Below are 26,916 nucleotides of genomic sequence, written 5' to 3' on the forward strand. Positions count from 1 at the left end.
ATTTAATCCATTTTAAATTCAGGTTGCAACACAACAACATGTTGAATAAGCCAAGGGGTGTGAGTACTTTCTGAAGGCACTGTATGTGATGTAGCGGGCAATTTTAAGGGGACAGCTTTTTGCTTGTGAACGCTACTTTCACCTCTTACACTAAAAGAAAGGTACACAAAACTACCGGAGAATCCCTATAATGAATTGAAATCAATAGGGATTATCAACCACCAAAACCACACAAGATTCCAAAGAGAAAATGATATTAGTCTTTCTATCTCTCTTTCTCTCTCGCTCTTCTCTCTTGTAGCCTCACAGGAACAATGAGTTATTATAAAGTTGATACACAAAAATAATTACCCAGCATTAACGATATTAGGATCAATGATGACATTGAGCATGACACTGTAACTTATTTATAGCTCTAGTCATCATCATTACAGACTCGGAGGCTACACAATTAAATGTTGATTCATTCGTTTAGCCTCCGTTTCCAGCCTCCTCCCCCCTTGGTGACGTCACCGAGCTCTTAGAGCAGAGCGCTTTTTTACAGAACGAGCACTCTTCTAAGGGAGCTGTAAAAGAGCAACGTCCGAAGCCCTTTCCCGAACTTTCCGATACGTTTTGGAATCCGGTCAACATTTTGATTAGGTTATTCAACGTTTTGATTAGGTGTTCACAAACCCTAGTAAGGTATGTCAAGCTTCTAAACTATTTTACATTTCGTTAAACGAGAGCGATGTCAAGATACAGTAGGCCTATTTATGATAACCGATTAAATGATGAAGCACAGAAGTCATCGTATTGGGTTTCCAATACTTTCTGAAGTCATGCCTTACTTGTCGTATCCGTTACATAATGTATAAATGGTTGTATTAATTCGCAATTCATTTAAAACTCTTTACCATACCCCTGAATAGTCTTTTATGAAACTCTCTTTGTTGAATGTGGCAAATAGCGGTAACTGACACTTCATACCACACCGTTGACCATGTGTAGCCTACCACCACAAGAGCTGTTGCTATGAAACAATATGGAGTTCCAAATAATACATTTTCATCAGCAGCATCATGTCGAGTGGCGCAGCGGTCTAAGGAACTGCATCTCAGTTCTAGAGGCGTCGCTACAGACCCTGGTTCGATTCCAGGCTGTATAACAACTGGCTAACTCCCATAGGGTGTTGCACAATTGGCTCAGCGTTACTCCAGGTTAAGGTTTGGCCAGTGTAGGCCGTCACTGTAAATAAGAATTTGTTATAAACTGACTTGCCTAGTTAAATAAATTAAATAAGAAAATCAACATCACCTTCATAATATTACTACTATAACATAATATAAAAATATAGAACTATAGAAATACTCATCTTTCTCTTGTTACATATTCTCCTCTTCCTCCATTCTTTATTAGCAGAACATATGTCATGTTTGTTGTAATAATGAAGGGATATGCTCCTAAATATCACACATTCAATTCAAGGAGAAATAGAAAGTAATGAATGATGTGATTTTCCATGTTGTAACATTCATTAACCTTTTACTGCAGTGGGCTAAATCAGGGTCACACAGAGTGTTTCTTGGTAGTTTTAAACACATCTACTTTGAAACAAACGTTTACACCTCACACACATGGTTATAGTTTGCATCCCAATATTACACTTTACATACATCACAGAAGACAGAAATATAACAAAACCGTTTGACAGATTTCCGGGTGTTTAAAAAAAGTCTGTTTATTAATTATAGAATTCTGGAAAAATATGAATAACACTAGTCATTTGACTGAGGAAAAGGGTTACGCTATTGGAGTCTTTAAAATTTGATACCGGTTTTTTTTTCAAAATAGTTTTGAAGCCAGGCCATTTGTCCTCAGTATTATTTTGGTAATTACATATTCATAGTGTGTGTGTGTGTGTGTTACTGTATGTTATTGTGTGTGTGTGTGTGTGTGTTACTGTATGTTATTGTGTGTGTGTGTGTTACTGTATGTTATTGTGTGTGTGTGTCTGTGTGTGTGTGTGTGTGTGTGCGTGCGTGCGTGCGTGCGTGTGTGTGTGTGTGTGGCAGCAGAACAGCATTGTTGTTGGTCTTGGGAGGCCCTTATTGCCTTTCTCTCAGACTGCATTAGAAGTGGATCAGGGCTTGGGACTGAGACGGGGACGTGGGTAGCGGCCTGCCTGGGTAGTGAGGGGATTTTAGGCTTATCAGATGACCTTATCCACCAGGCTGCATCCCAAATAGCACCCTATTCCCTATGTAGTGCACTACTTTTGACTGTGCACTTTATAGGGAATAGGGTGACATTTGGGACAGAAACCAAAGGCTCAGAACGTGTTGGAGAACATGCAGCTCTCACTCACGTTTGACATGCCCCTCACGCCTACCCTTTACTGTTGTCACTCAACATTGTGGGCCTTTGACTCAAATGAATGTATCAGACTATGCCATAGGCCGGTCCTTCCCAAGCATAGTTATTATTAATTAAATGAAATATCTTGAACCCCATGATTTCAAAGCGATCCAGAATCTATGTTAAACCTGTGACGGGTGCAAAAAGAAACGATCATAATAACATAGTAACTACACCTTTCATGACTCTCATGACTTTATTAAAAGCTGTTGAATGCAGCTTAGCTCTGCCGTCTTGCTGTGTGACATCAGACAGACAACATTTCATTTCCTGGCTGAGATGATTTAAACCAGAGGGTTTGGGGGATTCTAAGTTACAGCAGGAATGTGGGCTGAGAGGTACTCTACTGTAGGAGACAGTTGGTCTGTTTCCCATCAGAGAAGCATCCCCTCTTGTCTTGCTTTCGTCTCGTCTTGTCCTCCTCTCTTCTTCTCTCCTTTACTGCATCTCTTCATTCCTGTTTTCTAATCTTCTTCTCTTCCTCTTCTTAATTAATGGGGGGAGACATAGGAGTAAAAGGGCTTTGGTTTCAGAAGTAAGAAGAAAAAGCTTAATATCGTTTTTCTGCTGGTACAGGGCATATTGCTGTATTTGATCAAATAAAGGAAACTTTACGACAGTGTGACCAGGATAGGAGGGGTGTATACTTTTGGGAGGGGACTGGAACTGTACTGTGGATTTCACTGTTGTTCGCACTGGTGAGGAGGAGCCATAACCTGTCTGTCTAGTCTACTAACTGAGTTTAAGCTGTCTGATGTGTGGAGGGTTAAACACACAAAAGTTAGGCAGTACACATGGGTTAACGGTGATGGTAAGGTCAGTGTAGCAGGGTTAGCCATGCTGTATGTATCTGACCACTACAGTGATAGAATTATGCAGTGTGCCATTACTCCTATGGGTTTTACAGATCAGCGTTTTGTCCCTTAGAGACATTAAAGGTCAGATGCAGCCGTTTTTTATCTCAATATTAAATCATTTCCGGGTAACAATTAGTTACCTTACTGTGATTGTTTGAATTAAAATGGTCAGATAGAAACTCTTACACTAAAAGGGCATTGTCATAATTTTCACAATTTCACAGTATTATTCTAACCTCATAGTGTGGACATACAGTATATATATATATATATATATATATATATATATGCTGTATAAAATAGAAAAATCATGTTTTTGACTGCTCTGGGCCTTTAAGACAATGGTTGGCGAAAAAGCCCAAATATGTGTGTTTTGACAACGGTACAGTGCATTCGGAAAGTATTCAGACCCCTTGACTTTTTCCACATTTTGTTACGTCACAGCCTTATTCTAAAATGGATTAAATGTTTATTTGTTCTCCTCAATCTACACACAATTCCTCATAATGACATAGCAAAAACAAGTTTTTAGAAAGTTTTGCAAAAGTATAAAAAATATAAACTGAAATATCACATTTACATAACTATTCAGACCCTTTACTCAGTACTTTGCTGAAACACCTTTGGCAGCGATTACAGCCTTGAGTCTTCTTGAGTATGACGCTACAAGCTTGGCACACCTGTATTTGGGGAGGTTCTCCCATTCTTCTCTGCAGATCCTCTCAAGCTCTGTCAGGTTGGATGTGGAGTGTCACTGCACAGCTATTTTCACGTCTGTCCAGAGATGTTCGATTGCGTTCAAGTCCTGGCTCTGGCTGGGCCACTCAAGGAGATTCAGAGACTTGTCCCGAAGCCACTCTTGTGTTGTCTTGGCACGTGCTTAGGGTCGTTGTCCTGTTGGAAGGTGAACTTTCACCCCAGTCTGATGTCCTAAGCGCTCTGGAGCAGGTTTTCATCAAGGATCTCTCTGTACTTTGCTCCGTTCATCTTTCCCTCGATCCTGACTGGTCTCCCAGTCGGGCTGTCATGCCTTTTACTAAGGAGTGGCTTCCGTCTGGCCACTCTACCATAAAGGCCTGATTGGTGGAGTGCTGTAGAGATGGTTGTCCTTCTGGAACGTTCTTCCATCTCCACAGAGGAACTCTGGAGCTCTGTCAGACTGACCCTCGGGTTCTTGGTCACCTCCCAGACCAAGGCCCTTCACCCCAGATTTCTCAGTTTGGCTGTGCGGCCAGCTCTAGGAAGAGTCTTGCTGGTTCCAAACTTCTTCCATTTAAGAATCATGGAGGCCACTGTGTTCTTGGGGACCTTCATTGCTGCAGAAATGTTTTGGTACCCTTCCCCAGATATGTGCCTCGACACAATCCTGTCTTGAAGCTCTACGGACAATTCCTTCAACCTCTTGGCTTGGTTTTTGCTCTGACATGCACTGTCAACTGTGGGACCTTATATAGACAGGTGTGGGCCTTTCCAAGTCATGTTTAATCAATTGAATTTACCACAGGTGGACTCCAATCAAGTTGTAGAAACATCTCAAGGATGATCAATGGAAACAAGATGCACCTGAATTTCGAGTCTCATAGAAAAGGGTCTGAATACTTTTTGGTTTTTAATACATTTGCTAAAATGTCTAAAAAGCTGTTTTCACTTCGTCTGTCACGTCCTGGCCAGTATAAGGGTTAATTGTTATTGTAGTTTGGTCAGGACGTGGCAGAGGGTATTTGTTTTATGTGGTTCAGGATGGTGTTTGTCTAGAAGGGCATTTGATTTAAGTATTCCGGGGTTTGTTGGGCACTGTCTGATATTCATGTATTCTATGTTTAGTCTAGTGAGTCTGTTTCTATATTTGGTTAATTGGGGTTGGGACTCTCAGTTGAAGGCAGGTGTTGTCTATTTGCCTTTGATTGAGAGTCCCATATATTAGGGTGTGTTTGTGTTTGTCATTTGTGGGAGATTGTTCTGTGTTTAGCCTTGTGCCTTGCCAGACTGTTTTGTTGATCGTTCGTTCTTTTGTTATTTTGGTGTTCATTCTGAATTTATTAAACGTCAAGATGAGCATACACATACCTGCTGCATTTTGGTCCTCCTTTACCAACGACAACCGTGACAGAATCTCCCACCACCAAAGGACCAAGCAGCAGAGGAAGGAGCAAAGGGATTTCGAGTTGGACTGGCGGGAGAAATGGACCTGGGAGGAAGTTCTGGACGGGGCTGGACCTTGGCACCAGGCTGGGGAGTACCGTCGGCCATGGGAGGAAATTGAGGCAGCCAAGGCAGAGAAGCGGAGGTACAAGGCCTTGGATGCGCTGAGGGAGAAGCACGAGAGGCACCCCCAAGAAATGTTTTGGGGGGGCACACGGGTAGTTTGGCTAGGCCAAGGAAGAGCCGGAAGCCAGCTACCCGTGGTTATATGGAGGAGCGTATGAGGTGGAGGGCGCCATGTTTCGCTGAGGTGCGCATTATCTCACCCATACGCACGCACAGTCCGGTGCGCGCCATTCCAGCCCCGCGCAGATGCCGTGTTAGAGTGGGCATCCAGCCTGGGAGGAGGATGCCTGCGCAGCGCATCTGGTTGCCGGTATGCCTCCTCGGACCAGGCTACCCAACTCCCGCTCTACGCACGGCAACCATCAGGCCCCTGCACAGCCCAGTTCGCCCTGTACTAGCACCCCGCTCGTACAGGGCTACTAGTTCCATCCAGTCAGGACGGGTTGTGCAGGAGGTAAGATCAAGACCGCCTGTGCGCCTCCATAGCCCTGGGTTTCCAGTTCCTGTCTCTCGTGCGGACACGGAAGTGTGTCAGCCCAGTCCGACTCGTCCTGTTCCCGCTCCCCGCACTAGCCTGGAGGTACGTGTTCCCAGTCTGGTACGTCCAGTACCAGCACCACGCACCAGGCTTCAAGTGCGTCATCCCAGTCAAGAGTCGCCCGAGCTGCCCGTCAGTCAAGAGTCGCCCGAGCTGCCCGTCAGTCAAGAGTCGCCCGAGCTGCCCGTCAGTCAGGAGTCGCCAGAGCCGCCCGTCAGTCAGGAGTCGCCAGAGCCACCCGTCAGTCAGGAGTCGCCAGAGCCGCCCGTCAGTCAAGAGTCGCCAGAGCCGCCCGTCAGTCAAGAGTCGCCAGAGCCGCCCGTCAGTCAAGAGTCGCCAGAGCCGCCCGTCAGTCAAGAGTCGCCAGAGCCGCCCGTCAGTCAAGAGTCGCCAGAGCCGCCCGTCAGTCAAGAGTCGCCAGAGCCGCCCGTCAGTCAGGAGTCGCCAGAGCCGCCCGCCAGTCAGGAGCCGCCAGAGCCACCCACTAGTCAGGAGCTGCCAGAGTGGCCAGACTGCCCGGAGATGCCAGAGTGGCCAGACTGCCCGGAGATGCCAGAGTGGCCAGACTGCCCGGAGATGCCAGAGTGGCCAGACTGCCCGGAGCTGCCAGAGTGGCCAGACTGCCCGGAGCTGCCAGAGTGGCCAGACTGCCCGGAGCTGCCAGAGTGGCCAGACTGCCCGGAGCTGCCAGAGTGGCCAGACTGCCCGAAGCTGCCAGACTGCCCCAGCGGCCAGGATCAGCCAGAGTGGCCCATCTGCCCAGAGTCTGCCGATGACCAAAACCCAAGGGAGTCTAGCAGCAACCTTGTACTGAGTAAGCCTGACAAATCAGAACTTAAAGAGATTAACCGTTTAATTGCTGAGTCTGTATACAGGGTGGAGAGGAGGAGGTCTGCCCAGGATCCAGAGCAAGGGGAGTCTGCCTACGGTCCGAGGCTGATCGGGTCGGTCGGCACTCTGGAGGACAATAGGCCGGAGCCTGAACCACCACCTGCATAGGTGGGTTGGGGAGGGGGGGTGTAGCACAAGTGCCGTCGGTGACGGCAGCCACCTTCCCTTCCCTCCCTTTAGTTTAGGGGGATTTTTTTGTTGTTGTTTGGGGTTTTGTTATTCTTGAGGTGCTTCCGGGGTTAGCACCTTTACGGGGGGGGGGGGGGGGGGGGGGTACTGTCACGTCCTGGCCAGTATAAGGGTTAATTGTTATTGTAGTTTGGTCAGGACGTGGCAGAGGGTATTTGTTTTATGTGGTTCAGGATGGTGTTTGTCTAGAAGGGCATTTGATTTAAGTATTCCGGGGTTTGTTGGGCACTGTCTGATATTCATGTATTCTATGTTTAGTCTAGTGAGTCTGTTTCTATATTTGGTTAATTGGGGTTGGGACTCTCAGTTGAAGGCAGGTGTTGTCTATTTGCCTTTGATTGAGAGTCCCATATATTAGGGTGTGTTTGTGTTTGTCATTTGTGGGAGATTGTTCTGTGTTTAGCCTTGTTCCTTGCCAGACTGTTTTGTTGATCGTTCGTTCTTTTGTTATTTTGGTGTTCATTCTGAATTTATTAAACGTCAAGATAAGCATACACATACCTGCTGCATTTTGGTCCTCCTTTACCAACGACAACCGTGACATCGTCATTATATTGTTTTATATTTATTTTGTGTAGATTGATGAGGATTTTTTTAAAGGAAATTCATTTCAGAATAAGGCTGTAATGAAAAAAAAATGTGGAAAAAGTCAAGGCGTCTGAATACTTCCGAATGCACTGTATACATCTCTTTATACCATGGCAGTGTTGAATACTTGTTTCTGATTGGCTTGAAGGGAAGGGCATTCTAGAGAGTGCATTATTTCCCTGTAGCACACTGTATATCATAACGGGAGAATTCAATGGCTATAGTTCATTTTTAAATGTTCTATGTTTGCACTGCTTTTGAAAGCAAAAGTCGATTGGAAAACATCATTGGCATTGTTGAATTCCATTTCCATATTAGCAAGGTAGTTTGGTTAGCAAAACTAGCAAGTCTATTTGTTTCGTTACCAAAACAAGTACTGTAGCTATCTAGTAAACTTGCTAGCTATTTCAGTGGATGTTGAATACATTTGTACCCGCAAATTAACACATTTTTAGCATTCCTTGGAAAATAATGCAACTCCCTAGCACATTGTGGAAAATACCTTCCACGTCGGTTATTATTTTCCATATAGCGCATAGCCCCTCGTTGATTTACCCTTACGTGTGTATGTAAACAGGAACTGAGAGCACTTGAGCAGGATATAAACTCTATCGAGCTAAAACTGCTCACTCAGAATGACCCTGGTCTGGACAGAATTTTGCAAGACAAAGTACATAAACTGGGGTTATTCCTATATGAGAGGGTGAACGGGCCTTGGTCAGGTCTCCTTTAATACTCTCAGGGACATGGTATGACAAAATATCCTAGTGCGTAAAAATAAATAAATTGGAACTGTCAGTAGGGAGTTTGACCTCCTAATAAAGGTGATTTTAACATTCAAATTATCTTCCTCTTCTCCTCTTCACTTTTTCTCCTGCCATCTCAGAGCTGTGAAGAGCAAATGGTGTCATAGTCCTCAAAAGCCTCGATCCAGCCTCCCCATTAAAGGCTGCAGGTAGCCTAGCGGTTATGATATTAACACGATACTTTTGTGCTGACAAGATATGTATTGCGATTCTATATGTATTGTGATTCGATTCAATCATTTTATTGTGATTCGATGTTCCAAACATATGTCTGCTGCAGAGGGACAAGAGAGAGCCATGAGAAAACAAGATTTGATCTGTCATGGAAATAAAAGTGCTGAAAACAAATGGTCTTCCTGTTTAAAAAGAAGATGGAGAGCAAGCTATGAATGAAATATTCTTTGGTGCAGGACAGGTACAGCCAACTAGCGCAAAAATAATATTGCCATATTGTCCAAACAATACCACACGATATAAATAATATCCCCATATGTAACTGCATACATTTTCCCCCATCACTAATTATTAGTTACCAAGCTATAGCCAAATAACCTCTAAATAAACATCTCAAAACATAAATCAAAGCCCAGATATTTACCTGTTTTAGGTGAGCGATAGGGTACACAATTGTCAAGACAATGTCTACTGTACATGATTTTCAATGTTTGGTACACAGAGTGGAATATAATGGAGGGAGATGTTTGGAAGGGGAAGGGGCACAAACAGCCATTCATTTCTATCACCCGTTACTGTCTCATTGGAGTTTCCTTATAAGCTTGTCTCCCTTCTCTGCTAGCTTGTCTGGTGCAGTACAGTATAATGATGAGGTTTCAGTCTCTGTCATGCTGGCTGGTTCACTCACCTGTCAACCTCTCTTTAACCCTGCTCCCCTTCAGAGGCAGGCATCATATTGACGAGGCCTGGCTGCGCCAGAGGACTGGACTCCAATATGGAGGAACAAGGGCAATGAGAGTATGTGATCAATCACAGTGTGGGCCATTTCCAAACACACGAAGCATACACATACACGAGAGCATACACACACATTGCGGCTCACATCAATTTTAGAAGTCACATACCCGACAGGAGAATATTGGTCCTAGCAACCATACACATCTCAAAATATTGGAACAAAAGTACCTCCAAAATTGGTTTTGTTCATCTGGGGGTTTTGGTAGTGCTGAAAGCCTTTTTCCCTCAGGGGGTGTAGAGCTAGCTAAGCTAAGGCTGAAAAATAACATTGTTTTCCAACTTTCCATTTCATAATTAATGGTTGGGCTAAACACAAGTACCTTGCTTACTTGCTCCTTTTGATAAAACACCTAGCACCTCTGTTATGAGGAGAGACGTTAAATGCACACACACACACACACACACACATATTCTCTCTCTCCTCTCTCTCTCTCTCTGTCTCTCACACACACACACAGACACACACACACAGTGACACAGTCTGAAGCCCATTAGTGTCAGAAAGCTCCACTTAGTTCCATTAGCTGAGAAATAACTTTAGTTTAATTATGATGTTGTGTCACTGTGTTGGAAATTAATTTAATAATCAGCGTTTGAGCTTCCTGGAAGGCTGCTTTCTTTAAGAGCTAATTTATCCTTCCCTCGCCTAAGGCATGACTTCAGTATCAGGCTCCTATAGTTCTCTTGTTAGTTGTTTCCAGGGAGATAATGGATGCTTTAACACCAATAATTTATGAACTAATGCTAATGAATGCAAATGATTTCGCGGTTGACTACCATACCCATGTCTTCTTGTGCAGAGATCTTCTCTACACCAAAGTGGATACCAATAACACAGTACTGTTGGTTATAACATTAGAACAATAGGTCTATGCTGACTAAGGTCTAATGGTCTATGGTGAATGAAGTATAAGTCCTTACTGTATAACTGCAGTATACTCTCATCCCTCGGCTAGGAACTAAACCCAGTTCTGATTTACTTCAACAATTAGCTTTCTGTGGTCTCAAATGAAAGGAACCTACAGACTCATCACTCACATCGTCTGAGAGTCTCGTAAATAATTAATATATTTTGTTACTTTTTGTATCGGGATTAACATCCTTGCTTTTGACAAGGTAATTCGCTTGTCAGTGAAGCAGGACAGAAGGATGACGTTGGCATGAATCAGTCAACATAGTGTAAGAAAATCAGGTAACACTTTACATTAAGGTGAAGATATACAAAAAAAAGACTAAATGAGGTTATAAATAGTTTAGAAACTGTTAATGTTAGTTTATAGATGAGTTATAAACAGTTGTGAAACATCGGTTGAAATTGTGCGTACCGTAACTGTTATTGAGAAGGCCTGCCGCGAATGGTTGTTTTTACATCGACCTGCGTCTTTTTGACAGGCTTCTCATTCCTATAATGACCACAGATATTTCTAGGAGCCAAAGCAGTAGGCATACGCTTAATGATATTGCTATAAAAAACGGGGGAAAGACAATCTCTGAGAACATACTTGGAAAAAGGTCATTAAAGTAGAAAGTCAATCAGGGATTAGAGAAAATTGCTGCGGAGTTAATTAAGCGTGTTAAAGTCTCAACTCCCTCGCGTGTGTTTAAGGAACGGTTAGCTGAAACAATATACCCTTTCCACTTTGTCGGCTAGATTAGACGAGGCCTTTCAGAATGTATTGACGTAAATGAGACTTTTCGGAATGTATTGAAGGGAAAACTCTGAGTCTCATAAATAATTTGGATATTTTATTACATTTTATATCTTGATTAACATCCTTACGTTTGACAAAGTAATTAGCCTGATTGGGAAAGTTTGGATTATGCTGCACCCGCAGGCATGAACTGAATTGAAGATTGATAGCATCTAGAGAGACTCTCAATCTTGCGAACATTGAGATAAGATTAAAATAAAGAAGTAGAACTTCCCGTGAACTATGGAAAGAGACTCGGTGACAAGGAGAAGTGGCTTCCGGTTCCAATTCATCATGTCTGGCTGTGGTATCTGTGGATTCATCTCAGAAAGGATCTCACAGCCAGCGTCTGCTATTTAGCTTGGTGCAGAACGTCGACTAGCAATCTGACCCCGCTGTAGCATCGAAGTGAATGACAGTCTTTTTGTCAGTCGAGCTTTATTGATCCTCACATCCATGGACTGTCACTGTCCCCCGAGCCTAGCTAGCTCCCTGGCAAGGGGAAGGAGAAATGAACAGGTTACATTGAGCCAGATATTTTCCTCAAGAATTGAGAGTGGGTGTGAAATCTCTCCCTGACATCTCTGGGGACTTTAGTGTCTCTGAACAAAACCTTTTAGCTTTTAGGCCAGGGCTGTATGGTTCACTGCATTGAGGTGTAGTGTAGCTCGCTACCCCCTCCTGCTTCCTGTGCGAGAGAAAATGCTGGAATCAAGAATACGGTCTCACTCATATAAAAGTACTCTCCTCTTGAGCTCAACTGACATTTGAATTATGGATGAGTTAAATGTGAAATCATGAGAGAGGTATTTGAGCTAGTTTGTTGTAAGTCGAGGAAGCTGTGTGACATGGTACTCAGCTGTGTGACATGGTACTCAGCTGTGTGACATGGTACTCAGCTGTGTGATATTTGCTTGCACTATACACATTACATACATTTGAAACGTTACATGTGAAAAAAAGTCAAATTACACTAAGTCATGTCCAAATTGTTGTCAAGACAATAGCTTTGTCAGGGAAGGAACCTATCTGACCTACAGTGGCTTGCGAAAGTATTCACCCACCTTGGCATTTTCCCTATTTCATTGCCTTACACCCTGGAATTAAAATACATTTTAAAAAATGGGGGGGGGGGTTGTATCATTTGATTTACACAACATGCCTACCACTTTGAAGATGCAAAATATTTTTTATTGTGAAACAAACAAGAAATAAGACAAACAAACTGAAAACTTGCGTAACTATTCACCCCCCCAAAGTCAATACTTTGTAGAGCCACCTTTTGCAGCAATTACAGCTGCAAGCCTCTTGGGGTATGTCTCTATAAGCTTGGCACATCTAGCCACTGGGATTTTTGCCCATTCTTCAAGGCAAAATGGCTCCAGCTCCTTCAAGTTGGATGGGTTCCACTGGTGTACAACAATCTTTAAGTCATACCACAGATTCTTAATTGGATTGAGGTCTGGGCTTTGACTAGGCCATTCCAAGATATTTAAGTGTTTTCCTTTAAACCACTCAAGTGTTGCTTTAGCAGTATGCTTAGGGTCATTGTCCTGCTGCAAGGTGAACCTCTGTCCCAATCTCAAATCTCTGGAAGACTGAAACAGGTTTCCCTCAAGAATTTCCATGTATTTAGCACCATCAATCATTCCTTCAATTCTGACCAGTTTCCCATTCCCTGCCGATGAAGAAGCATCCCCACAGCATGATGCTGACACCACCATGCTTCACTGTGGGGATGGTGTTCTCGGGGTGATGAAAGGTGTTGGGTTTGTGCAAGACATAGCGTTTTCCTTGATGGCCAAAAAGCTCAATTTTAGTCTCACCTGACCACAGTACCTTCTTCCATATGTTTGGGGAGTCTCCCACATGCCTTTTGGCAAACACCAAACATGTATGCTTATTTTTTTCTGAACACTCTTCCGTAAAGCCCAGCTCTGTGGAATGTACGGCTTAAAGTGGTCCTATGGACAGATACTACAATCTCTGCTGTGGAGCTTTGCAGCTCCTTCAGGGTTATCTTTGGTCTCTTTGTTGCCTCTAATGATTAATGCCCTCCTTGCCTGGTCTGTGAGTTTGGGTGGGCGGCCCTCTCTTGGCAGGTTTGTTGCGGTGCCATATTCATTCCATTTTTTTTATGGATTTGATGGTGCTCCGTGGAATGATCAAAGTTTCAGATCTTTTTTTTATAACCCAACCCTGATCTGTACTTCTCCACAACTTTGTCCCTGACCTGTTTTGAGAGCTCCTTGGTCTTCATAGTGTCACTTGCTTGGTGGTGCCCCTTGCTTAGTGGTGTTGCAGACTCTGGGGCCTTTCTGAACAGGTGTATATATACTGAGATCATGTGACAGATCATGTGACACATAGATTGCACACAGGTGGACTTTATTTAACTAATTATGTGACTTCTGAAGGCAATTGGTTGCACAGATCTTATTTAGGGGCTTCATAGCAAAGGGGGTGAATACATATGCACGCACCACTTTTCCGTTTTCAATATTTTTTAAAATATTTTATCTTTTTTTTACATTTCATTTCACTTCCCCAATTTCGACTATTTTGTGTATGTCCATTACATGAAATCCAAATAAAAATCCATTTAAATTACAGGTTGTAATGCAACAAAATAGGAAAAATGCCAAGGGGGGGGTGAATACTTTTGCAAGGCACTGTATCTAGTCTTCACTTAGGTTTTTACTGAATATTGTACATCTGAGAGGGTTTAAGAAGGGAATGGTCCATGATTTCCTGTTTATCCTCCATGTGATTCAGTGTCCCTCCCTGAGGACTTATGCTTCGCAAAGCAACAGAATGAGATGGAAAATATGCAATTATCATCCTCAACTGCACACTGAGATGCAGAACACATAATTAGCCAATTCAGGCATATTGAGGACACCTATGACTGTAAAGTAATTGGAAAGGTGTTAAGATAGCAGAAGACCGACTGGGCACAGACGTCAATTCAACGTCTATTCCACATTGGTTCAATGTAATTTTGTTGAAATTACTTTGAAATAATGTTGTTTCAACCAGTTTGTGAACAGTGGGTTATGAGTGTCATAAGATGTTAAACTGTTCCAAGGCAGGGTGCACTGCTCAGAATGTTTATTCTCTTCACTGGATATTATTTGGCATCTACTGGAATCCCATTCATTTTAGTCCCTAGCCAAGACTGTCCCCACTTCTTACTGAATCAAACCATGTTGTAAATTGTGATGATTTGATAATTTATGGCTCTTACAAGAATGGATCAGTCACAGCTAATGAAGATGTTCTCGTTTTTTGTTTCCTTTCGTATAGATACAATGGAGAGCTGCCAAAGACTGAATATCATAATTGGAGAAATGGAAGAGTAGTAGTGCGACTGCAACTCGGGCAATTCGCACCAAGATGGCGGCCCACCGGATCGTCAGAGTGACCAACAGTAATCATGTTCTCCCTCGCTGCAAATCGGAGGGCACGCTCATTGATCTCAACGAAGGGCTCTCTGAGGCTAGCCTCACAGATGTCAAAGGTCAGGATTCAATACTGACTAATGTACCAGACAGTTATTCAGCATTTAAAGATATACTGATTTAAATGTAAATTGAGGATGAATTGAGAATGTTTATGTGAATTTTTGATCTTCTTTTTCTTTTCATCCAGTGCCTTCTTCCAGTGCCTTACGGCTGGACAATTCAGCCTCCCTCGTAACTGCTCGTGAAGTAGTCGCCATCAAAGATTACTGCCCGTCTAGCTTTACCACATTAAAGTTTTCCAAAGGTGACCGGCTTTATGTGATGGACACGTCGGGTGGAGAGTGGTGGTATGCCCACAACAACACAGAGATGGGCTACATCCCCTCAGCATACGTCCAGCCCATCAACTGTAGAAACTCATCGCTCAGTGATAGTGGCATGATAGACAATCTAGGGGAGTGTACAGACGAAGTGGCTAAGGAGCTGGATCTCCTAGGGGAGTGGACAGGGGTATCCATTAAGACCACCCCTTATTCGCCTTATTTTAACAGCAACCCCTTCTCCCTCGATACCTCCTCTACCAACCCCTTCATCAACAGTGCTCATATACGTGGTTCTCTGGACCAGAACTGTAATGAGAGGGGAAGGTCCACAGACCTGCTCGACTTTGACTCCTTGGAATCCCCAGTCTCCCCCTCGGTACCTAACTCTACCTCCAGCACCACCATGATCAATGGCTTCAGTAACTGCAACATCTTTGACATGATCACATCCACCAGCCCCAACCTGGACCTACAGGTTTTACAGACACTGCGAAGGGATAACCCATTCTTCAGGAGCAAGCGATCGTACAGTTTATCGGAGTTGTCCGTACTACAGACGCAATCCAACCCCCCTTTGCCTTCTTCCGGGTTCTTCACTGGCCTCAAAGCTCCCTCGCCAGAGCAGTTTCAGAGCAGGGAGGATTTCAGGACTGCGTGGCTAAACCATCGGAAGCTGGCCAGATCTTGCCATGACCTGGACTCTCTGGGGCAGAGCCCTGGTTGGGGACAGACTCAGCCGGTGGAGACCAACATTGTCTGTAAACTAGACAGTCGTGGAGGGGCCGTTCAGCTCCCTGACACCCAGATCAGCGTCCATGTCCCTGAGGGACACGTGGGTCCTGAAGACAGCCAGCAAATCTCCATGAAGGCCCTACTGGACCCTCCACTGGAGCTGAACAATGACCACTGCTCCACGGTCAGCCCAGTGGTGGAAATCAAACTGTCCAACATGGAGACCAAGTCCTTCATCACTCTGGAGATGACTGTGTCTGTGACGGTGAAGAAAGACAGCGGTCAGGTAGCCGAGGTGCTCTGTGTCCGGAGTGACTGCAAGGAGGGACCCTATATAATCATCCCACATGCCTACCTATACAAGGACACAGTACAAGTCCAGTTGGATAACTTGGAGCCGTGTATGTACGTGGTAGTAGTGGTGCAGGCCCAGCACGTCAACCTTAATACAACTGTATGGGACAATGTGTTGAAGAAAGTCACCCTGGGTGTCTATGGGCCCAAGCACATCCATCCTTCGTTCAAGACGGTCGTGGCCCTATTTGGGCATGACTGTGCCCCTAACACCCTACTGGTGAGTGAGGTGGGGAAGCAGGCCCACTCCGCCCCTCCAGTGGCGCTCACGCTGTGGGGGAAGCATCAGTTTTTCCTGGGACGGCCCCAGGACCTCCAGGTTGGTCTATACTCCAACATGTCTAACTATATGATCAAGGCTAATGAGCAAGCCAGGATTATTCGGGGCTTCCAGGTCAAACTGGGGAAGGTTAGCCGACTCATTTACATGATCACATCCAACAACCCTGAAGACATCTCAGACTTCACCTTGCAGGTCCAGGTCAAAGATTGCCTGGACTGTATCCTGGCTCAGTTCTGCGTCCAAACACCGCAACCGCCTCCAAAGAGTGGAGCGCGGAACTCCGGCCAAAGGAGGTTCCTGAAGAAGAAAGAGGTGGTGGGTAAGATTCTTCTATCACCTCTGGCCATCACTGCCAAATATCCACAGTTTCAGGAGCGCTGCATCACCAACCTGAAGTTTGGCAAGTTGCTCAAAACTGTGATCAGGCAAAACAAGAGCACGTACCTGTTGGAATACAAGAAGGGAGACGTGATCGCCTTGCTGAGTGAGGAGAAAATCAAACTACGAGGACAACTGTGGACCAAAGAGTGGTATATTGGATATTATCAGGGAAAGACCGGTCTTGTTCATGCGAAAAACGTTCTGGTTTTGGGGAAAGTCAAGCCTATTTATTTCTGTGGTCCAGACCTCACGACTACCGTGCTAGTGGAGCAGATTCTGAAGCCTTGCAAATTTCTCACATACATCTACGCCTCTGTGAGAACAGTACTCATGGAGAATATAGGGAACTGGAAGGCCTTTGCAGACGCACTGGGATATGGGAACTTACCTTTGTCTTATTTCTGTCGGACTGAACTGGACAACGAGCCTGAGAAGGTCGCATCGGTTCTGGAGAAGCTCAAGGAGGACTGCACTAACATGGACATCAAGGAGAGAAAGACCTTCCAGAAGGAACTCATGACAGTACGTTTGTGTGTGTGTGTGTGTGTGTGTTTGTCTCTCTGTCTCTCTCTCTCTCTCTCTGATGTGTGTGTGTGTTTGGAAACCCCTCATCGTGCACGTTGTACCTCTTAGGCTGTAGAAGCTATTCAAATGTATGGTTCAATACAGAAACCTTATCAAAAGCTAAAGAAATAGGAAATTCCACCTTCAGCTGGAAATGTATAGTGCTTCTGTGTTTATTTCCTATTTTCCATCAGTAGCAGATGTTGACATGGTGTTCCCATTCTGTCAGAGGCAATGGGCTGTGATGTACTGTGAGATGGCGGGGCTGATATGTTACTGTACTCAGCTTATTCAGTCACATGTGGTAAGCAGTTTTCCTTATTGCCTCAGGGTGCCTTAAGAGTAGGCCTACTTGTTGGGAGAATAAGTGTAGTGTGACTTACGATGCACAAAAACACAGCTACTTCACCTCCTTCAGTGCAACTCCGAGACTGAGACACAAACAGAGATGACAATATCCTGAGAGATTCTCTTCAAAGCAGGCAGGGTTGCTGTTGTGACAGAAAGTGTTGACTCAACATGCCTCCCACTCCCTCTCGAGAGAGTCTCCAGTCACCCTTGTACTTTTTAAGTTTTAGACAGAAGTGCTTGGTAATGTAACTATACCCAACATTGCATCAGTCACAAACAGGCAACAGTTGCTTGAATTTGGATCTGTGGAGAAATTGGATCTGTCTGTAAAAGTGAGGTTGATGTCTTTTTCACAATGCTTTGCTTTTGTAAACACCTTATCAGTAAGAGCTAGCATATGTCAGTTTATTTTGGTATGAAATATAACAGTTGTCTATGCCTTTCAATGGTAGCTCAATAGACAAAGGGATGATGATGGATTGGTCCCAGAAAGCAATGAACCATGCCCAAAGCCCTCGTACTACCCCTGCTCACACACACACACACACACACACACAAAAACACATACACATTATTTATGGTGGACACACGGATCTGTTTAATGTGCCCACTAGCCTGGGAGTAACCTAACATAGCAGGTGTAAAAGAAAACACCTGAGTGTAGTTCCCACATCCGGCTTTCAGTGGAAAAGGAAGCTAGGTTGAATTAGCTGTATCCCTGAAACCTGGAAGCATCTGGTTGTTGGCAATTCTGCTAATGGTGTCTTGGAAGGGGTCTTTGAATTAGATCCATGTCTTGTCTTTTCATTCCAGCCAGTCCTGATAGCCTTCTAGACACAGTAGAAACAGAGTGTTGTTGCCTATCCTGATCAGGCCAAGACACACCAGATATAACATCAGTGACACAACTGTTGGTCCATACTGATCCCTGAAATACTGTACATTAGAGCAGGATCTTGAGGACCATTGATATTGCTGTGTTGTAGTCTACAGATGCCGTATCTAACTTTGACCCTCCTGTTGTTGCAGGCAAATGTGTAATGTATTCAAGGTTTAAAAAGGCTTCTAAAGTTAGTAATTTCCTTGATTTGCCCTAATGAAAAATGTATTCATTATATTCCACATAAGAATTCACATTTCCTGTTGCTACAAGATTATTTATCTGCGGTGTGAAACTGGCTCAAATTAAGATACGAGATTTGTATATAAGTTTGTGTGGGGGAGATGGTTGTACAAAGGTTTGACAATATTGCAGCACATTATGTCATTATAGTGAGAGTCTATGGTGAGAGTCTAGTGAGAGTTATGTGGTCTTTCTGTTGTTCTGTGGTCATTCTGTGGTTCTGTGGCCTTTCCTCAAATTTAGTCATTTGCCCTTTTGGTGACCTTAATCTCACACAGTAGTAATTACTTCTCTAGACTAAAAGTGTTAATCAAAAAGTATGTGCAAGAACTAAACTAAGAAGCTTTAAAGCTCAGTTAGTAGGCATTGTTAGACAGAACAGAACCATGGTTAGGTCATATGCTTGTCTGAATTAACACAACAACAAAAATACACTACATGACCAAAAGTATGTGGACACCTGCTCGTCAAACATCTCGTTCCAAGGTCATGGGCATTAATATGAAGTTGGTTCCCCCTTTGTTGCTATAACAGCCTCCACTCTTCTGGGAAGGCTTTCCACTACATGTTGGAATATTGCTGCGGAGACTTGCTTCCATTCAGCCACAAGAACATTATTGAGGTCGGGCACTGATGTTTGAACTCAACGTTCCAATTCACCCCAAAAGTGTTCGATGAGAGTGAGGTCAGGGCTCTGTGTTGGCCAGTCAAGTTCTTCCAGACCGATCTCAACAAACCATTTCTGTGGACATCGCTTTGTGTACTAGGGCATTGCCATGCTGAAACAGGAAAGGGCCTTCCCCAAACTGTTGCCACAAAGTTGGAAGCACAGAATCATCTAGAATGTCAATGTATGCTGTAGCGTTAAGATTTCCCTTCACTGGAACTAAGTGGCCTAGCCTGAATCATGAAAAACAGCCCCAGAACATTATTCCTCCTCCACTAAACTTTACAGTTGGCACCATGCACTCGGGCAGGTAGTGTTCTCCTGGCATCCGCCAAGCCCATATTTGCCCGTCGGACTGCCAGATGGTGAAGCATGATTCATCACTCCAGAGAACTTTTCCACTGCTCCAGAGTCCAATGGCGGCGAGCTTTACACCAACACTTGGCATTGCACATGGTGATCTTAGGCTTGTATACAGCTGCTCAGCCATGGAAACCCATTTCATAAAGCTCCCGACGAACAGCTCTTGTGCTGACGTTGCTTCCAGAGGCAGTTTGGAACCCGGTAGTGAGTGTTTTAACTGAGGACAGATGATTTTTACACACTACGCGCTTCAGCACTCAGAGGTCCCGTTCTGTGAGCTTGTGTGGCCTACCTCTTCGTGGCTGAGCCGTTGTTGCTCCTAGACCTATCCACTTCACAATAACAGCATTTACAGTTGACCAGGATCGCTCTAGCAGGGCAGAAATTTGACAAACTGACTTGTTGGAAAGGTGATATCCTATGACGGGGCCACGTTGAGAGTCACTGAACTCTTCAGTACGGCTGTGTGCTCGTTTTTATACACCCGTCAGCAACGGATGTGGCTGAAATAGCCGAATCCACTAATTTCAAGGGGTGTCCACATATTTTTCTATATATATATTGTACCTGATTATTATATAAAAGTCTCTTAATAGAAGATAACCGAGATTATCACTTATCAGCTAAGTGGCCTATGATTAAAATTCCTCACAAAGCGTTCATTCACATGTGTGACCACCATATCCATAGCTCTGTCTAGCCTAAACAACGCTGTGCTCTATGGGATTTACTAGCCTGCCTTCCCTTTTTTCTGAGTCGCTAGCATGGTCTGACAGGTGTTGTCAGTTGAAATGTGAGGAGAGGAAAGGAGACATTGGTCAGGCCAGATCGCAGGCCAGGGGGGTTGAGCGACCAACGCAAACTGACACCGCTAAGAATTCTCAATGTGACGGATGGCGTTGCTCAGGTAGTAGACAATTGAAATGCCATCCCACTGCTCATCACTGAAATAGATCCCAACGGCCAAGCAGAAAGACAGAGAGAGACACCTGCAGACTCCACAGAGTAGTAAGACATTAGGCTATGGACTGCTTTTCTCTCATCAATGAATATCATATGAGGATCTCTATGGGTAGCAGAAAGACACCTCCAGATTCTTTCTTTCTTTAACCTTTATTTACACAGAGTGTTGTATTGAGACCGAGGTCTCTTTTACAAATGATCCCTGTAATACTACAGTACACATATAAAAGACCCAGTATAGTCAAAAACATGATATTCCTGTGTTTTATATACAGTTGAAGTCGGAAGTTTACATACACCTTAGCCAAATACATTTAAACTCAGTTTTTCACAATTCCTGACATTTAATCCTAGTAAAAATGGCCCGTTTTAGGTAAATTAGGATGACCACCTTATTTTAAGAATGTGAAATGTCAGAATAATAGTAGAGAGAATAATTTATTTCAGCTTTTATTTATTTCATGACATTCCCAGTGGGTCAGAAGTTTACATACACTCAATTAGTATTTGGTAGCATTGTCTTTAAATTGTTTAACTTGGGTCAAATGTTTCAGGTAGACTTCCACAAGCTTCCCACAATAAGTTGGGTGAATTTTGGCCCATTCCTCCTGACAGAGCTGGTGTAACTGAGTCAGGTTTGTAGGCCTCCTTGCTCGCACACGCTTTTTCAGGTCTGCCCACAAATTTTCTATAGGATTGAGGTCAGGGCTTTGTGATGGCCACTCCAATACCTTGACTTTGTTGTCCTTAAGCCATTTGCCACAACTTTGGAAGTATGCTTGGGGTCATTGTCCATTTGGAAGACCCATTTGTGACCAAGCTTTAACTTCCTGACTGATGTCTTGAGATGTTGCTTCAATATATCCACATAATTTTCCTGCCTCATGATGCCATCTATTTTGTGAAGTGCACCAGTCTCTCCTGCAGCAAAGCACCCCCACAACATGATGCTGCCACCCCCGTGCCTCACGGTTGGGATGGTATACTTCGGCTTGCAAGCCTCCCCCTTTTTCCTCCAAACATAACAATGGTCATTATGGCCAAACAGTTCTATTTTTGTTTCATCAGACCAAAGGACATTTCTCCAAAAAGTACGATCTTTGTCCCCATGTGCAGTTGCAAACCGTAGTCTGGCTTTTTTATGGCGGTTTTGGACCAGTGGTGTCTTCCTTACCGAGCGGCCATTCAGGTTATGTCGATATAGGACTTGTTTTACTGTGGATATAGATACTTTTGTACCTGTTTCCTCCAGCATCTTCACAAGGTCCTTTGCTGTTGTTCTGGGATTGATTTGCACTTTTCGCACCAAAGTACGTTCATCTCTAGGAGACAGAATGTGTCTCCTTCCTGAGCGGTATGATGGCTGCGCGGTACCATGGTGTTTATACTTACATACTATTGTTTGTACAGATGAACGTGGTACCTTCAGGCATTTGGAAATTGCTCCCAAGGATGAACCAGACTTGTGGAGGTCTACAATTATTTTTCTGAGGTCTTGGCTGATTTCTTTTGATTTTCCCATGATATCAAGTAAAGAGGCACTGAGTTTGAAGGTAGGCCTTGAAATACATCCACAGGTACACCTCCAATTGACTCAAATTATGTCAATTAGCCTATCAGAAGCTTCTAAAGCCATAACATAATTTTCTGGAATTTTCCAAGCTGTTTAAAGGCACAGTCAACTTAGTGTATGTTAACTTCTATCCCACTGGAATTGTGATACAGTGAATGAAATAATCTGTCTGTAAACAATTGTTGGAAAAATTACTTGTGTCGTGCACAAAGTAGATGTCCTAACCGACTTGCCAAAACTATAGTTTGTTAACAAGAAATGTGTGGAGTGGTTAAAAAACTAGTTTTAATGACTCCAACCTTAGTGTATGTAAACTTCCGACTTCAACTGTATATATCCACACTATGAGGTTGGAATAATACTGTGAAATTGTGAAAATGACCAAAATGCCCTTTTATTGTAAGAGTTTGAAAAGACCGCCTGAAATTTCAGCCTGTTTTGGTGGGAGTTCCAAACCTCTCTGCCAATATCAGCTAGTTTTCGGTTTTCCCCTCCTTACTCAGACCACTCCCAGACAGTCCTAGCAAAATTCTTGCTTGATAAATTGCTCTTTACCAAGAAGCTATTTTTATATATTTTTGACCATTTTAATTAAAAATAATCTTTAAATATGAAATGTAATCAATCTTTAAATAGGAATTGTAATAAAGGAATACAAAATTAAACAGTAAATACATGTAATACATTTTGTGTGTAGTAAGACTACTTTGCACAGACACATTTGACAAATAGATATGGCAATGATTTCAGTCGCCACTGCCATCATCCTATGTACTGTACACACCATTAAATATAATGACTGAAAGTCACCGTTAGGCCTACTTTCACTATTTCAAACTACAGAGGAGTTTATAGACTGCTGATGTAGAAACTTTTTCCTCACCTATAAAGTCCCTGGTTGACTTTAATGAGGAGGTTGAGTCCTTGTTACTGTGTTCTCCCCTCTCCTGTCTCTCCTCTCCCCTGCTGTTAGTCTCAGGGACACTGTGTGCCTGTGTGTATGTGTGTGCGTGTGTGCGTGCATTTGGAGCTTGCCTGTGTGTTTGTGTGTGCACGCTCCTTTCCCTGCCTTTTAAATGCAGGGAGAAGAGCCAGACAGGCTCATTTGGAATGGAGCTTAGAGAGATAACTGCCTCTGAGAGCTCTGGTGCACAGGGTAAATTTGAGATGTCAGTCATGTCTGTCAGGGCTTTCCCCCAGTGGACATGTGGATCAAGTCAAAGAGATGGAGTAATCCACACACACACGCGCGCACACGCACACACACACAGAGACATTTTGAAGGATGTCACTATAGCTTCCTCATTTTCATCAGCCTGCTTACCACTGGCATTCAGGTGGATGGGAAACTGTCTGAGTGTGTGTGCGCGCAGGCACACACATGTAGGATACGCTTCTGAACATTTCAGCGAGTTACGTAGTTTTATCATAGGTTTAGATTAAGCGTGGAAACGAGAGGTAAACGTGAATGGCATAAGGCCTTTTGGAATTGGAAGGTTTTATAAGGATCCATTGGACTCTGGAATGTTTGAAAAATAAATGAGATCGCTCACTGAACTGTGCAGGAGGTCATTGAAAAGAGCTGGATTCCTTTTTATACAGTACCTCTCTGAAGATAAAGATAATGGAATATGACATTACTAGCTATTGGTTTCATAAAAGAGTTCTGCATGAACCATAGTACATTATCACAAAGTTTTTGGTTTACTCATGTTATGGGATATAACTTAAGCCGCATTCAAGCGTTGTTTATCTGCTGCCATGGAATAAATTACCCAACTCCTCAGCACTGTATGGGAAAATGACATGTCATTTGGTTTGAGGTTTCCATGACAGGAAGTGATTGAAGGATTATGAAGATAGATGTTGAGTTAAGAGGTTTTAAGAGACAGTGATTCAACTAATCTTCCTGCTGATTGAAGGTTATATGACATAACTGTGACATGGTAACTAGAGTTGCGTTCCAAAGGGCACTCCATAAGGGTCTGGTCAAAAGTAGTACACTATATAGGGCCCTCAAACTCAACTCTGGACCTCGAAGCCAGTTCCACACCATTTTTTTCATTGTTCCCCTCTAGTCAGGAACTGATTTAGATCTGGGACACCAGGTGTGTACAATTCGTTATCAGGTAGAACAGAAAACCAGTAGGCTTCGAACCTCGTAGGATGAGAGTTGAATACCCCTGATATATGGTATAGGGTGCCATTTGGGACTCACCCTAGTGACTACGCTACCATGTTGACTCCTTGGCCCTGCCAGACCGGTGGCAGGTGTTGTGAATGACACAGCGTTAGGTCTGTGACTGAACTGAGTCACTCCACTGTGTCATTCACAGTTGACTCAGTTGCCATTGTTGGCAGATGGTGGTAAAAGCCAGACAGGTGGTGGTGATGGAGGACGTTATGCTGCAGTTCTATTTTAGTAACTTTGACAGAAATGTGAGTCCTGATTCAGCAGTCAGTGCAGAACAGAGGCCAGCTCATTAAAACAGTGCTGTTCAGAGTCAGGCCAGGTGGCCGAGGTGACTGGAGTAGCACTGGAATGCTTTGAAGACAGTGCATGTGTCCCAGTAGCACCCTATTCCCTATTTAGTGCCCTACTTTTGACCACGGCCCATAGGGGACTTGCCTAGTTAAATTAAGGTTAAATAAAAAATGTAATAAATATAGGGCAGTGTTTCCCAACTCCAGTCCTCGAGTACCCCAACATAACCCTGGACAAGCACACCTGATTCAACTATTCATCAAGCCCTAAATGAGTTGAATGAGGTGTGTTTTTCCGGGTTCTACAACATAAATATATGCTGTTGGGGGTACTGGAGGACTGGAGTTGAGAAACACCGATATAGGGAATAGGGTGCCATTTGGGATGCAGCAGGCACTCAGCTCCCAGTATGCCTCATTCTCTTTCTGCAAAGCAAACAAATGCTGGCTCTTCTATTTAGATACAGTACTGTGCAAAATATAGATAGTGGACCTGTCTCAGTAGATCCTGTCAAGTTGCAGGTAAACTCTCTAAAGAGACTTTGAAGTGGAAAAAACGTTTATGTATTATCTGTTTTGTAAGATATAGTGGGGAAAAATATGCGGTCTCTTATTGGCAGGCTTAACTGGTTGGCTCAGACTTGAAAACATGAATTCCTGTACATAAAACATATTGTTTTTATTGGGTTGTACTTTCCATTATCCGTTGATATTATATAGCCCTCCTGGGTTGTAGCCTACACAGTGCAGACATGCTGTATGTCAGCCCACCTCCTTGTGGGATCCTGATAGACTTGATTTACTGTCTCTCTGTTTCTTTCATCCCCTTTTCGTCTGTGTTGTTTCTGGTGGAGAGAGGAGGGGATTACTAGTGTATTTTCTCTGGCCTCCTGGTTTTATTCTTGTTCAACACACATGTGTGTTTGTGTGGTAAGACCAAGAGAGGCTCTTCTGAATCATGCTATAATTCACCCTCAGAGTTCACAGCAGGCTTTATAGAGAGTAGGGAGGGATAGTGTAGCCGTAGTTAGAGACGCAAATGTATTGTATCAAGACAATACCCTGGCCCCCTAATGCTGCTCCTCCCCACTCCTTTCACTATGCCTAGATAATCATGTCTTTAACCCCTTTAATGGTGAACATCATGTGACACAATGGTGTGTCAATGCTGATCCTTGGGGTGTGTTGTTGAACTGTTGTGTCGTAGCTAAACGTTGTCTTCTGTTGTCGACGACCTATGCTCCAGCAGGAATTAAAAGCCTGAATTAGTAAATCAAGTTGTCTTTGTTGTGGCCTTTCTTCTAGGCCCTGTTGAAGATGGACTGCCAAGGTCTGGTGGCCAGGCTGATCATGGACTTTGTCCTGCTGACCACGGCCGTGGAGGTGGCCCCGCGTTGGAGGGAGCTGGCTGAGAAGCTGGCCCGGGTGAACAAGCAGCAGATGGAGCAATACGAGGCTCCGCACAGGGACAAGAACGGCCTGGTGGACAATGAGGTGAGATTATCAGCCCATTACTTCTAGGTACTGTAACATTTACTGGGTTTGACTGGTGTTGGCTGCCTCAGACCGGTAATCAAATTGGACGTGAGAAAATGCTAACCCTGCCATCTGGTTCTTGTGTGCAGTGTTCTTTTATATCAGCCAGTCAGACTTGACCTTAGACGCGCCTTTGGAATGATTCTCTGTCCCCTCTGTTGATCTTAAACGGTTTTATAAGTACATTGGATTGATTGATTGATCGTTTGTTCTATGACAGTCAATTGTATTGATTGATCCTATGTTGACAGTCAATGTGGAAGCCAGCCTATGACTTCCTGCTGACCTGGGCGGCCCAGATTGGGGACAGCTACCGGGACGTGATCCAGGAGCTGCACCTGGGCCTGGACCGGATGAAGAATCCAATAACCAAGCGCTGGAAGCACCTTACCGGAACGCTCATTCTGGTCAACAGCCTAGATACGTTACGCAGCTCTGCCTTCAGCCCTGTAGGACAGGGGGACTATGCCATTTGATCTGAAAACATCTACGTCTGAAATGGCATCCTATTCCCTAAATAGGCTGCGTTTACGCAAGCAGCCCAATTCTGATACTTTT

General features: G+C 43.9%; 1 protein-coding gene across 1 annotated transcript; it reads left to right on the plus strand.

Annotated features, from left to right (window-relative positions):
• The first annotated feature begins 546 nt into the window (after positions 1-546).
• LOC115179649 (SH3 domain-binding protein 4-A-like) lies at positions 547-26,916 on the plus strand. Its single transcript, XM_029741297.1, has 5 exons — positions 547-684; positions 14,504-14,717; positions 14,849-17,256; positions 26,128-26,316; positions 26,610-26,916. The coding sequence occupies exons 2-5, from the start codon at positions 14,594-14,596 to the stop codon at positions 26,832-26,834; spliced, it is 2,946 nt and encodes a 981-aa protein (XP_029597157.1). The 5' UTR covers positions 547-684; positions 14,504-14,593; the 3' UTR covers positions 26,835-26,916.

This window comes from Salmo trutta, chromosome 39, assembly GCF_901001165.1.
Source record: "Salmo trutta chromosome 39, fSalTru1.1, whole genome shotgun sequence".
Classification (NCBI taxonomy): Eukaryota; Metazoa; Chordata; class Actinopteri; order Salmoniformes; family Salmonidae; genus Salmo; species Salmo trutta.

Bases quoted from the DNA above. Each gene is read 5' to 3' on its own strand.
- LOC115179649 (XM_029741297.1), top strand. From the start codon at position 14,594: ATGGCGGCCCACCGGATCGTCAGAGTGACCAACAGTAATCATGTTCTC. The intron at 14,718-14,848 runs GTCAGGATTCAA...CTTTTCATCCAG, and splicing joins TAGCCTCACAGATGTCAAAG to TGCCTTCTTCCAGTGCCTTA. The intron at 26,317-26,609 runs GTGAGATTATCA...CTATGTTGACAG, and splicing joins ACGGCCTGGTGGACAATGAG to TCAATGTGGAAGCCAGCCTA.